General features: G+C 39.4%; 1 protein-coding gene across 2 annotated transcripts; it reads right to left on the bottom strand.

The window, feature by feature from the left end:
• Positions 1-4,380: 4,380 nt before the first annotated feature.
• On the bottom strand, positions 4,381-14,532 carry rab40b (RAB40B, member RAS oncogene family). 2 transcript variants are annotated; one of them, XM_054599318.1, is made up of 6 exons: positions 14,391-14,532; positions 9,898-9,958; positions 8,035-8,095; positions 6,737-6,814; positions 5,940-6,162; positions 4,381-4,928 (listed from the first exon to the last, which is right to left on the bottom strand). In XM_054599318.1, the coding sequence occupies exons 1-6, from the start codon at positions 14,530-14,532 to the stop codon at positions 4,630-4,632; spliced, it is 864 nt and encodes a 287-aa protein (XP_054455293.1). In that variant the 3' UTR covers positions 4,381-4,629. The 2 variants fall into 2 exon arrangements, with proteins under 2 accessions (XP_054455293.1, XP_054455294.1); XM_054599319.1 differs by having other exon boundaries at positions 5,940-6,105.
• Positions 14,533-14,832: the final 300 nt, after the last annotated feature.

Genomic DNA, 14,832 nt, shown 5'->3' with positions numbered 1-14,832 from the left:
CTAGAGGAGCCGTCCCGGTGGAATCCCGGTGACCGGGAAATAGGTTCCGGCGATCACCGCGCATTGCATGCCGGGTAGTTTTTATTTTATTTTATTTTTTTTAAATTCAATAACTTTCTTGAGACATTTGTTCATACATATAAACGAAAGATCATTATCTTTATTTAATGTTTTAATATCTTTATTTAATGTTTTATTATCTTTCTTTAATGTTTCGCGTTTGTCACAGTTGCGGTGCAGTGACGTCACGTCACGATGACTTCACGGATGTTTATCTGGACGGCTCATCCTCCTGTATACCGGTGTGCCGGATTACCGGTGTTTTTCACGGTACCGGTACCGGTGGATTGGCCGGCTCAACCTCCTCTAGCTAGCTAGCATAGCTAGAGGAGGTTGAGCCGTCTGGGAGCTAGAGGAGGCGTCCCGGTAGAATCCCGGTGACCGGGAAATAGGTTCCGGCGATCACCGCGCATTGCATGCCGGGTAGATTTTTTTTTTTATTATTATTATTTTTTTAATTTTTTAATTTTAATTTTTTTAAATTCAATAACTTTATTGAGACATTTGTTCATACATATAAAACACAATATATTTATATATATATATATATATATATGTATATATTTACATTTTCAAGTTCTTATTTTTAAGATCTTAAGTTGATGCCACGAAGGCTGAAACATCATCTATTATCTTTATTTAATGTTTTATTCTATTTATTTAATGTTTCATTATCTTTATTAAATGTTATATTCTCTTTATTTAATGTTTCATTCTCTTTATTTAATGTTTTATTATCTTCATTTAATGTTTTATTCTCTTTGTTTAATGTTTTAATATCTTTATTTAATGTTTTATTCTATTTATTTAATGTTTCATTCTCTTTATTTAATGTTTTAATATCTTTATTTAATGTTTTAATATCTTTATTTAATGTTTTATTATCTTTCTATTATTATTTTTTTTTTAATTTTTTAATTTTTATTTTTTTAAATTCAATAACTTTATTGAGACATTTGTTCATACATATAAAACACAATATATTTATATATATATATATATATATATATATATATATGTATATATTTACATTTTCAAGTTCTTATTTTTAAGATCTTAAGTTGATGCCACGAAGGCTGAAACATCATCTATTATCTTTATTTAATGTTTTATTCTATTTATTTAATGTTTCATTATCTTTATTAAATGTTTTATTCTCTTTATTTAATGTTTCATTCTCTTTATTTAATGTTTTATTATCTTCATTTAATGTTTTATTCTCTTTGTTTAATGTTTTAATATCTTTATTTAATGTTTTATTCTATTTATTTAATAAGATAAGATAAGATAAGATAATCCTTTATTAGTCCCGCAGCGGGGAAATTTGCAGACTTACAACAGCGCAGAGGAAAGTGCACACAAGAGACATAGCAGAAGAAGACAAGCTAAAAATAAAAATAAAAAATAAGATAAAAAAATAAATAAAATAAAAAATGAAAAATAAAAATAAAATAAAACAAGTATTATAAATAAGCAATAAAAAAAACAGTAGAAAAAACAACAATAACTGAAATACTATATTTACAGACAGAGAAAAAACAACAACTATTTCAACTACTTTTAACTTTTTTAACCATTATTGCACAGTGCAATGTGCAATGTATTGCACAGGTTTCTATTGTCATGTTATTATGTTATTATTGTCCTGTGGTCATGTGGTCTGCTGGGAGCAGAGTTGGTTGTGACAGCAGCAGGAAGGAAGGACCTGCGGTACCTCTCCTTCACACACCGGGGGTGAAGCAGCCGGTGGCTGAAGGAGCTGCACAGAGCTGCCAGGGTGTCCTGCATGGGGTGGGAGGTATTGTTCATCAGGGATGACAGCTTGGCCATCACGCTCCTGTCTCCCACCACCTCCACCGTATCCAATGGACACCCCAGCACACTGCTGGCCTTCCTGACAAGCTTGTTGAGTCTCTTCTTGTCTGCTGCTGAGATGCTGCTGCTCCAGCAGACCACTGCATAAAAGATGGCTGATGCCACCACAGAGTTGAAAAAGGTCTTCAGGAGTGCTCCCTGCACTCCAAAAGACCTCAGTCTCCTCAGCAGATAGAGTCTGCTCTGACCCTTTTTATAAAGTGCATTTGAGTGATTAGTCCAGTCCAGTTTATTGTTCAAGTGAACACCCAGGTACTTATAAGATTGCACAATCTCAATGTCCTGTCCCTGGATGTTCACTGGTTCCGGAGGACAGTGTTTTCCCCGGTGGAAGTCCACCACCAGCTCTTTGGTTTTACCAGAGTTGATCTGGAGGCGGTTCCGCCGGCACCATCCTGTGAAGTCCTGGTTCAGTTCTCTGTATTCCCTCTCATCGCCTGCGGAGATGAGGCCGACGATTGCAGAGTCGTCAGAGAACTTTTGCAGGTGGCAGGTAGCAGAGTTGTATGTGAAGTCTGATGTGTATATGGAGAAGAGGAATGGAGCCAGAACGGTTCCTTGTGGGGCCCCCGTGCTGCAGGACACCCGATCTGACTCACAATGTTTCATTATCTTTGTTAAATGTTATATTCTCTTTATTTAATGTTTCATTCTCTTTATTTAATGTTTTATTATCTTCATTTAATGTTTTATTCTCTTTGTTTAATGTTTTAATATCTTTATTTAATGTTTTATTCTATTTATTTAATGTTTCATTCTCTTTGTTAAATGTTATATTCTCTTTATTTAATGTTTCATTCTCTTTATTTAATGTTTTATTATCTTCATTTAATGTTTTATTCTCTTTGTTTAATGTTTTAATATCTTTATTTAATGTTTTATTCTATTTATTTAATGTTTCATTCTCTTTATTTAATGTTTTAATATCTTTATTTAATGTTTTAATAGACCACAAAGCAGCCGCTCACGGTGGGTAAAGAGTTTATTGTAAAGGTGCCTTTTATTAAACATTTATAAACAGTGCAAAACACACCTGTCCGTTCAGTGACAGGTGAGTCTTTGGTGTAACATCACTTTACACTGAAAACAGTTACAAAACCCCACATGGTTATCAGTTATCATCGTATCAAACAGTGATATTTACAAAACGTACAAATATTGTACACAAGTTACAGCTGTACGTGAGAAACAGGCCATGAAGAAGAAGATGAGCTTCTCTGTGTGTTCATGGATATCTGCAAAAAATACAGTGTCCAAATAAATGTGTGTCTGTTAGAAAACGTCCTGAGGAATAAGCTGCACGACGGTGAACACAACATCTCGCTGTTAAAAGACCTACAGATGCATCAATAATAAGATCAGTTTTCCCGCAGCGATGAAAGAGGAAGTGATGTAATTAGTTTTGGTCAGTTTCCTCAAACATCTCAGAGCAAACAGAAGAGACGAGTGGATTAATTCAGTGTCAGAGAGTTTGTTGGGCCAGCTTTAGGAAATACTAAATATGTTGGGTAAAAAATTTAAATGAAGCTGTGATTTTAAAAAGTTTTAAGTTTGAAATATTTTGAGAACAAGGTTAAAATATATATATATTTTAGATTTTTTGATTAATATCATCATATTTCAAGATTAATATTATTTGATGAGAAAACTCAAAATTTTTAGATGTTTTGAGAAAAAAACATTTTTGGGGGAAAAAGTCAAACTTTTTTGAGAATAAGTTAAGTTTGTAAGAATTATCTTTTTATTTGAAAATGTTGACTTTATATCTCATAAAAGGTCAAAATGTAATGAGTTATCATAACATTTTATGTGTTATTATTTTCAGACTGACCAAATATATTGAACATATAAAATGTCTCAAAATATCATAACCTTTTCTTCTATTTTCTAAATTTTATTCCCAAAATACATCTTTTTTTTCTTGAAATATTGACTTATTTTCCTTTTCTCTCAAAATAACTACTTTTTTATCATGCCATTCAAATTTTTCTAAAAATATTTCAACTTTATCTTAGATTGTCTTATTGATGAACTGATGAACGTTGGTTTCATTTACAGGCGGCTGCAGAACGAAGACGCCTTAGCTCTTTTATTTTTACAGTGTTTCCTGTTGATGCTGTCCACGTGGACATGATGTCACGTCTTCTTCCATTGGACAGTTATCAACGACAACAAAACAGAACCATAAATACAACAATCAGCTGTTTATTTCTTAAAACAGCGTTTCAGGTGAACTTCTTTGAAACAAATCTACCTGCTGTTTGTAAAGACTTTCAGCTGTTTATGTACAGAGATCTGACTTTACACTATTTATATGCATTTTCTTTCTTGACTGACACATAATCCCCTTTTTGTTTCGTTAGTCATATATAGTTTTTCCTTTCTGTGTTTCTTTAATATACCTGGTCTCTTTATTCTGTATAAATAAACATGAGGAAAGCTGGGAACTTAATAAAGAAAATGTCCTGATGTTTGTAAAGTGACGATGTGTAATTTATCTGTGAATTTGTGCAGAAAACTGAAGTTTCAGCTGTTCAGAAGGACGTCAGCTGCTTGAGTTCCTTCGTGTTTCTGTTTCCTCCTTTTGCTGCTCATTCAAGGCTGAGCATCACATTTATTTACCAACTTCTCAGGCAAAGAGAAGAAGTAGTGGTGTCACACAACCGCAGATGGTGCGTTCACTGACACAGCTGGTTAGGATATCTTACAGCTGTTCCTGCAGCTCTGTTCAGACGGGCTGAGCAGCGGTGGGCGGATCAGTTTGGTCTTTTTCAGCAGCGCTCCTCCCGTCCTCTTGGTTGCGCCGTGGTGGGCGCTGGCATTGGCGGTGACGGAGTAGGAGCGTCCGTGCATCATGCGGGCGTTGAGGCCGTTGGCCACAGAGAAGGACTTCAGGTGGGACTTCAGGGCCAACGGGAGGGGCAGTTTATCAACCAGGTGGACCGGAGTGCAGGAGACAATGGAGCGACAGCACAGGTCCTGTAGACTCAACACTGAGACAGAGACAGAGACAGGATCATCATCATCATCATGATCCTCATCATCATCATCATCATCATCATCATCATCATCATCAGGGCATTATTTCAAGGGCTGTCTTAAAATCATGGCACAAAAAACAGAGTGAAGATGGGTTTTATGTTTCAGTGTTGTCCAGCAGGGGGCAGCATCAACCTGTCAATGATCAATACTCAACACTGTCACCAGTTTGTATGAAGAGAGGAACATGATGTCATCAGTAAACATCTGAACTGTTTTTTAAACAGAGTAAAGACACCAGATATCAGATGTTAACAGGTTAAAGGAGCTGCTAGTTGGATGAGGCTAGCTGTTTCCCTCTGTTTACAGCCTTTATGCTAAGCTAAGCTAACCAGCTGATGGCTTTAGCTTCCTATTTACTGTAAAGACGTGAAATTGAAATCAATCTGAACATCTGACTCTCAGAGAGGAAGAGTTATGAAGTGAATGCAACAGTTTTGCTTTAATCTTTATTCGAAACCACAGACTGTATATAAGAAGTGGACATAGTCGTCATGACGTCACTCATTACTTTGTGCACAATTTGAAGCCTCGAATTCAGCCTTTTGGCCATTACCATCTTTTATTTTGTAACCAGAAATGATACTAGAGGCTGGAGCTAAGTACAACCAAACGCTGAATAAGACTAAACTGTCATGAAGTGAAAACACACTGAAAGGGTTAAACTTGTGGTGGAGACCTGTCAATCAGTGTGTAGCCCATCATTTTAATTTTATGGTGTAGACCATAATTTACTAAATGAATCAATCAATCATGCTGTATTGAAGAAGACTTGAAACTAGAGATTGAGACCATAAACTCATGTTTACAATGTTTACTGAGGGGATAAATCAAGAGAGAAGTAGAGTAATTTTCTCATAGACTTCTATACAACCAGAGGAGTCGCCCCCTGATGGACATTAGAGAGAATGCAGCTTTAACAAATGTAACTTTGACTTCACTCTTCAGACACCCTGCTGGCTGACCTTTGTTGGGCCTCCACAGTCGCTCCATCCCGTGTCTCATCAGCACGATTCGAGCGAGTTCGGTAAACGACTCGGTGATGTTGAAGTTACACAGCGGGCTGACCTCGAAGAAGGTGACGCCCAGCTTCTCCGCGTACACCTGAGCCTGCTCCGTGGTCACCTGCCGCTTGTACGCCAGGTGGAGGCGGTTCCCGACAAGGATCTTGGGCACCCCCGGGGCATGCTGGGTAAAAACAACATCAGCTCAAAATAAAGAGTCTTAATTATTTTTATGGGCCTTGTCCTTTGGATGTGTTTGTGTGTCTGTGTATCTATCGTCGTGAGGACCAAGGACACATTCCTGCAAAGCGAGGACAGTTTGGGTTGTTTGAAGGTCCAGACTGGGTTTTAAGGTTCAGGTTGGAATCAGGTTTAGGGATCGGCATCTAATTGTCTAGAAACATTCCTCTCAGAAAAACAAACACCTTATTGCTGCCTTCTGAAGGTCTATTTGTCTTGAAAGTGTCAGATTAATCTACATTTGGTGCTCTAATCAAATTGGTAAAATTCCCGATAGGACCCTGGTACAGTGTGTGTGTTGTGTTCCTGTTCAGAGCAGCATTGTTTGCAGTGAGTGGGTTGTTTGTTGTCGGGAACGCAGCTGACTCATTCAGAGCGGAGCTGAGATTAAGTAACATCTGAGAGGTAAACAATGAGAAAAATCTCTTCAGATGTGACGATAAAACACAGAAACTTTAGGCACTCTGACAGGAAGTGGATCATGTTGAGACTGATTGATTTATTGATCGATCACTGACCTCGTCAATCTCTTTGATCCACCTGTCGATCCCATCAAAGGACCAGCGGTTGGTGATGTCGTACACCAGAATAACTCCCTGAGGATCAGAGAAAAACTAATTACAATTAATTAACTACAATTTATGACTAATTAACTCACTCCAAAACGATTAATGACCTTGTAAACAGGAGAAATATTTCTGGATGTGTCCGTCACTTTCAAGTCACACACACACTAAAGATTCATGATCAGCCTTCAACCGAGCTGTGGCGATGGTGTCCCTGTTGCCATGGTGATATCTCCTCAGTACCCACTAAAAGCCAGATTGAGCGACAACAATAACGAGTCCGTTCAATGAAGAGTGTTTCCTTTTGTCTCCACATGGGAACATAACAAAGCTGTCTGCGGCTGTTTTGATGAGTTTTTTCACAATTCGTCTGTTTGAGGTCAGAACAACAACAACAACACTGAAAAACTCTGAGGAGCTCCAGCTGAAGGACTCGAACACGTTGAACATATCTGGACTCAGGCGTTTGATTAAAGAAAACAAGATATTAAATCTATATCTTAGCATTAATGGGTCTAAACTAGTAATGCACAATAGATTGCTTCAGCATTAAGATAAAATATGTTCTGATACCAGTTGATTCCTTTCCATTCCGATATCTGAACTTGCGTATCAGCTTATGCAGAGTACCGATCAGAAACTAGTACTGTAAAATCAAATACAGCTCATAAATCCCTCTCTAATATCTATTTTATAATGCTTTGAAAACAACTGTTTCCCACCAAAAGCAAGATTACATTTAAACATATCATGATAACGTTATAGTTTACCTTTGCTCAATAGTCATTTTTACTGAATAAAGCTTGAACGCATCATAATGTCACTCAATAACACCTGCATTAACGTAATTAATAATAATAATAATTATTATTATTATTATTATTATTATTATTATTATTATTATTATTATTATTATTATTATTATTATTATTATTATTATTATTATTATTAAGCAGTTAGTTTTGTTATTTAGCCAAGCAGGACTTTGCTGCCAACTGGTTGCTAACAGTGAACAGCTAACGCTTACTAGCTCTCCTGCAGATTTCAACACAGATGTGTTCTTCACAATATAGCATTATTAAAGACAAAGCAGAGTGTTCTACCACAGGTGTGTAGTACTAGAGACTGAACTGGAGTTTGCTGCCTGCCATAAACAGGTACTTCTTCGTCATCTGGTGAAAACTTGTGTATGTTTTCAAATTGCCGATTGTTAGCAGGATTCAGGTATCAGCTCTGTGAGGTAAACCTACCTGTGCTCCTCTTGAATAAGATCGGAAGATGGTGCAGAATCGTCCCTGACCAGACGTGTCCCTGAAACCACACAGGAAATGAAAGGTCAGATACTTCACACAGATCACACACACACAACACACACATACACACACACACACAAACACACACGCACAAACCCTTCACACACTTTTGAGGTTCACATTTATTCTTTGAAGGAGACAAACACTCAAAGACTCCTGAATCATCTCTGATCCAGATCCACTGCTGAGATCTGAACTCATGTGTTTTCGTATATCATAGTATTTACAAATTTCATTGGCGTTTATGTCTCTTGTTTCAGCGTCGCAGTCATTTTGGGTTTAAATTAACTCTGTGTCATCTGTCAAACAGACATCAAATTAAATTCATGTTTGAAGAAAAACACAATTTTGTGAAGGAGTTGATTCAAGTCACATGACGTGAACTTGAGTCAGACTTGTGTCACGTGTGAGATAGAACTGAGGACTTGGTCCTGACTTAAGACTCGATCTTGACTTGATCATAAACCAGGACAAACATCTGTGGACTTGACTCTGGTATTGTTGGTCTTGAATCAAGACTTTACTTGAGTCATCGTTAGGTTGTTGTTGTTGTTAACTCTGGACCTGCATGTTGGTCTTGACTCTTGATCCTCAGTTTCTCAGTTTTCCTCGTCTTTAAATTAAACATCACTGTATCCATAATGTTGTATGATTTTAATGATTCCATCTCTCAGATCTGTGGCACTGTTTCTGTTGAGCTGAATACCACGGTGGTGTTTTGGTTGGCAGCCGGCACGCTGCCGGTCTGTGAGTCAGCTGATCCAACAAGACCAGATGGATCCACCAGGATCTTGTGTGGAGGGACTCAGCTGGAGTTTTATGTACGAGAGTCAGAACAGAGACGGTAAACGATCCCAAACAGGAGATCTGTGTTTGTGAGAGGACATCACATTGGGTCAGGAGGGGATTTACTCAAAGTGTGTGTAGACAGGAGTGTTATTAACACACACACACACACACACACACACACACACACACACACACACACACACACACACACACACACACACACACACACACAGAGCTAAAGCGTCTCATCCGCTTAAACATCAAACAAAGTTTCAGATTAATTATTTAATATTTACTCGGCTAAAAGCAAAACCGCTCTAAAAATACCTCCGAGGACCGGGATGAAGGGTGTGTGTGTGTGTGTGTGTGTCTCTGAGTGTGTGTGTTCAGGGCTTTTAGTGAACTATAATCCCTCTAACATCATCCTGCAGCATTAGCAATGATTTAGCATCCTGCTGCATATCACTGTCGGACTCATGATAATGAGATAAAATAAATAATAATAATGATAATTACTTTGTTTAAAAGGCCCTTTCAAAATAAAGTAACACAGTGTCTTACAATAAAAAATAAAAAAAGTAAATGATATGCAAAACACAAGATATAAACAAGATAAAATCTTTATAACAAGATAAAAAAAATGGAGACTTAAAAAGCGTCTTTTTTTCTCAATATATTGTTCTTTGTTAAAACCTGGCGCCTACATTACCCATGACGCACCTCTCCCTCTGACAGCTGTGTGGTCTAACGTTGCAGAGATGAGCTGATTCTTTTACTTTTAGCTAAAGGCTGCTTTTAAAACAGCTGGAACATCTGGAGTTTAGACAGAGAAGGTTTGGTGTGTGTTTGTGTGTGTGTGTGTGTGTGTGTGTGTGTGTGTGTGTGTGTGTGTGTGTGTGTGTGTGTGTGTGTGTGTGTGTGTGTGTGTGTAAGTGTGTGTTTGTGTGTGTGTCTGTGTTTGTGTACGTGTCTGTGTTTGTGTGCGTGTCTCTGTGTGTGTGTGTGCCGTACCAGAGCTGCAGCTTGACTCTCCTCCCGTCCAGAAGGATGGTGGTCGTCTTATAGTCGATTCCTGAAACAAAACAAACAAATAATAAATTCATGAGTCTCCTGTTATTAAAAAAAACACAATAAAGAAAATAAAATAAAAATTCAAAGAAGGTTTTTTATTGTTGGAAACTAATACTGAAAGTAAAACAACAATAATCAGTGAAAAACTGAAACAGCAGCCTCAAAAACTAAATAACATGAAACTACATCTCCTGGATGTACAATACTTTTAGTTTTTCAACTTCAATATAATAATAAGAAAAATAATATATTACAAAAGGAGACAGCAAGAAGAGTCGGAGAGGGCAAGGAGGAGGTGTATATCATGTATATATATCGATATATATTTTTTTTTTATACTTATTTAGTCATTTTTTAAGACATCTACTTTTTGTTATTGTTGTCAAATTCAAAAAACTTGTACTTGTGTAGAATTAGTGGAATACTGTCAGGTAATTTCTTAGGCCCAGTTCCAGTACGACTGTTTAAAACCCTCCAACAGGGATTCTGCATGGATGCTGACTGAACCAGCCGACCTCACTGACCTCGGGTCAAAGACAAGAAAAAAACTACATGTCCTGAGGTCAGTGTGTCCTTATTTAAACTCCTCCCCTTTAAGGAGCAGCTCCACCTCTACTGAAGTCACTCTAGAAGGAATCACAGGACGACAGTAAACGCTCCTGTTACATCAACGCACACACTGTCACTGTAGAGAGAGAGGTGTTTGATGGGGATTAGAACCAGCAACCTCTCAGCCTACATCCACACAGACTCCTCTGACAGCAGATTAAGAAAATCCACCGCCGGAGGCTTCAACACCGCCACAGATTCACTGCAGAGTTTCAGAGATTTTTACCAGCTCCACACACACACACACACACACACACACACACACACACACACACACACACACACACACACACACACACACACACACACACACACACACACACACACACACACGATTAGCTGCTAATCAGGCTGCTGTCACACGACTCTCCGCTGGGAACAAAAGCAGCCGCTCGTCTCTTTTATAACAGTAATTATCAGGAGCTGTCTGCTCGTGTGATGCTGTGAACAATGGCTGCCAACACACACACACACACACACACACACACACACACACACACACACACACACACACACACACACACACACACACACACACACACACACACACATTATATAAATGCTAAATGCAGTAAAAAGTACAACATTTACCTTTGAGACGTAGTAGAAGTAGAAAGTAGCAGGATATAGAAATAACCAACTACTCAAAGTACAAGTACATCAAAGGAGTACTGAAGTAGAGTAGTTGTAGTAGAGAGACTTGAGAGAGGAGGGAGATCTGAACAAGATGTGATATAATGTAAGAGTTATTCTGGGAGGAAGACCAACACGCACACACACTGAAATACACACACACACACACACACACACACACACACACACACACACACACACACACACACACACACACACACACACACACACTCTCTCTCTGGCATGCATGGTACATGAAGCATCTTGGGAAAGTGGTGTTACGTAAGAAGCTGGAACAGAAAGGTTTGAAGACAGACATCAAAACAGTGAAGCAGTTCAGACTGTCGCTGTGTGTGTGTGTGTGTGTGTGTGTGTGTGTGTGTGTGTGTGTGTGTGTGTGTGTGTGTGTGTGTGTGTGTGTGTGTGTGTGTGTATATGGGTTGATGATGATGATAATGCTGATGATCATTACCGTGTATTAAACGGCCATGCTGAAGAGGATTCTGGTTCATTACGATGCAGCTTTCATGATTGTATTTCTATTAAAGCTCTGGAATGTATTAAACAACAGCATGGTCTTCATCAAATGCACTCGAAAGCACCACAAAGACTCCGGCGAACGACCAACTGAGAGGAGATAAGACTCCGTACCAGCAGGTGCCGTTGTTCTGTTTAAATAATTCAGAAAGGAAAACAGAAAGAGCACTGCAGACGTCCTTGCCAACAACCAATCAGAGTGATTTCTATCAGCGAAGATTTAACGTGCTGAATCGGATGAAAAGCAGCCGTAAAAGGTCCGACCACAGCTAAACTGTTCAGGAAACACCACAAAAACAACCGGTGAGCTGTCGCTTTTATAAAACTGTCATCAAGTACTTCGATAAGAAAGATATAGAATCCAATTCAAGTAATTATTATTAATAGATAATAAAATTCACAGTCTTGTTCCATTAATTTCATTATCCATCACTTTTATCTACTGGAGAACCAGCGAGAACGTTGCTTCTTTAGCATCTGAACCTTTCAACGTTTGTTCTCACTGTGGTGGCTGTGTCGTTACAGCGGTAACCATCATTTGAACAGAAAACAACAGGAGTGGTGAGTTGTTTTCATGAATTTAAACTGTATCATTAACTAGTGTACAGTTCACGTTTGTGTTAAGATAACGTAAGCACTCATTTTGCTAGATTGAGACCATAAACTCATGTTTACAATGTTTACTGAGGGAATAAATCAAGAGAGAAGTAGAGTAATTTTCTCATAGACTTCTATACAACCAGAGGAGTCGCCCCCTGATGGACAGTAGAGAGAATGCAGCTTTAAGACATGAAGCTTTGACTTCACTTTAAAGAACCAGAGGTTGTCTCCTGCTGCACAATGACAGTAAATGAAGCCTAAACGTAGTGAGAAGAACACCACGTCCCTCTGAGACGTTGAGTACACAAAGTAGACCGTTAGGAGATTCCTCTCTTCCTCCCTCGGCACCTTTCCTCACGACTAGGAAGCATCCAGCCTTCTGTTTGAGCTGCAGAGGAGACGTGTTTGATAAATATATAACGAATGAAATCACATCTCTGTTTCCTTCAAGGTCGGCCCGTCTGTATGAGAGAGATCACACATCCAGAGGAGTGAGTCAGCCTCTCCTGGCAGCATGCACAAACACACACACACACAACCACACACACACACAACCACAACCACACACACACACACACACACACTCACACTCACACGCACACACACCAACACACACATACACGTCTCTCAGTGTTTTTTCTGTTTGCTGGAGTGTTTTTATGAAGTTACACAACACTGAAAGAGACGAGGCGTTCATGGGCGTTAAAACTAATTGTAAACAAGCATTTCTCTCTCGTTAAATAGACTGAGACGGGTGTTTGTGAGCGTTCCTGTGAGCTTGCGTCGTCCTCTTTGGACTGAAGCCCCTCTAACCACTGGTCCTGATCCTGATCCTGGTCCTGGTAATGGTCGTTCTCCTGATCCCAGAGCAGCCACAGCTATGTCTCCGTCTGCCGTCAGACCTCCTGCTAAAAGGAGGCCACACTCACTTTTCCATCAGCTGAAGCCAAACATTCTGAGGTGAAGGAGGCCGGGTTGTTTCACTAAAAACCAAAGAGCCTCCTTTAACAAACGGGTTAAACCAGAAAGATCAACATCTGGAAGCACGACGGCCAAGAAGAGAACAGATGTTTTAGTACACAAATCAGTACGGAGTTATTCTTCACAATTTGTAACTGAATTTCCAGAAATTCTGTAGAAGAAAAACATTAATGAATGTTTTTATAATTTTTATTATTATTATTATTATCATCGCCGCCAGGAGGATCATGCGATCGCTACCGTGAGTGAGTGAGTGAGTGTGCACCTGTGTGTCTGTCCGCTAATCTCTCATTCTGCTGAAGCAAGCAGCATCATATTCTGGGTGTCCAGTTCTGTTTTCATGTTCTTGTTGAACACTTTCTCAGATCAATTTTAGTTACCTGTTTTTATCCTGACACCAACTGCCTGCTAGTGAAAATAGAGCTGAGTACATCACCGACCTCCAGACGCTGCTCACTTTTAGTTTTTTGGATGTGTTTGGCTAACAGCTAACAGAACCACCAGTAGTCACACCGCTGTAACTCTCCACCAATCAGACATCTCGGTGAGTGGGACTTTGGTTTTGTTAAGATTGTTTGACGTTTCTTTTACAAAGACTTTGAGCCAGTATCCTGCGTTCATCGCTGCTTGTTTTTGAGTTTTTTTTATGTCAGGAAACATGAGGTTTATTTTATTGCTGTACAGATAGAGAATAGTTTGAGACGCCACACATTTACTTATTATCATTATTATTATTATCATTATCATTATCATCATCATGATCATATCGTTATTTTAATTACTATTATTTTCTCCCTTTTCAGCTCTGTTTACTTTTTCACTTTGTGATTGGATCCTTTCATGAAAATAAACCTCCACTGCTGCAGCTTTATCATTTCAGTTTTCAGTTTTCAGAGTGTGTGATGAGTTGGTCTTCATCATGAGAGCTTCTTCTGTCTCTGACCTGTCACCTGGTTTGATCACCTGGTTTGATCCTCTGGTGTTCACAGCTGTCCGTCGTGCGTAAACTGTGCGTAAAACCTCCAAACCTAACCTGAGCAGTAAATAAATGACCATCTCTCCTCCTCACTCACCCGTATTGTACCCGTACGGGGACTCGGAGGCTCCGTCCTGAAGGCTCGCCAGGATCTCTCCCTTCCCCACGTCGCTGTCCCCCACCAGCAGGAACTTGAGCAGGAAGTCGTACGCTCTGGCCGGGCTGCTTCTGTGGCTCATCCTCGCGGCAGGTGTCCCATCCTGAGATGAGACCTGAACGGCCCCCCCACCACCACCACCACCACCACCATCAACAACACCTCCACCTCCACCTCTCCTCCTCCAGCACCCAGGTCCAAAACCAGAGGACGGGACACAGAGAGACGCGCGTAAAAGGACAAGTCCTCCGAGATCCACGACGGAGACTCCGCGCGTGTTTACGAGCAATTAACACTTCTGTCCTCTGGTTCAGGTCGTGTCCAGGTGAGCTGCAAGTGAGCAGCTGGAACCACCGACACCGACACCGACACCGACAACCAG

Source organism: Anoplopoma fimbria, chromosome 5 (genome assembly GCF_027596085.1).
Source record: "Anoplopoma fimbria isolate UVic2021 breed Golden Eagle Sablefish chromosome 5, Afim_UVic_2022, whole genome shotgun sequence".
Lineage (NCBI taxonomy): Eukaryota > Metazoa > Chordata > Actinopteri > Perciformes > Anoplopomatidae > Anoplopoma > Anoplopoma fimbria.
Note: the sequence above shows the minus strand (reverse complement) of the source record. Positions and strands in the feature narration are given on the sequence as shown.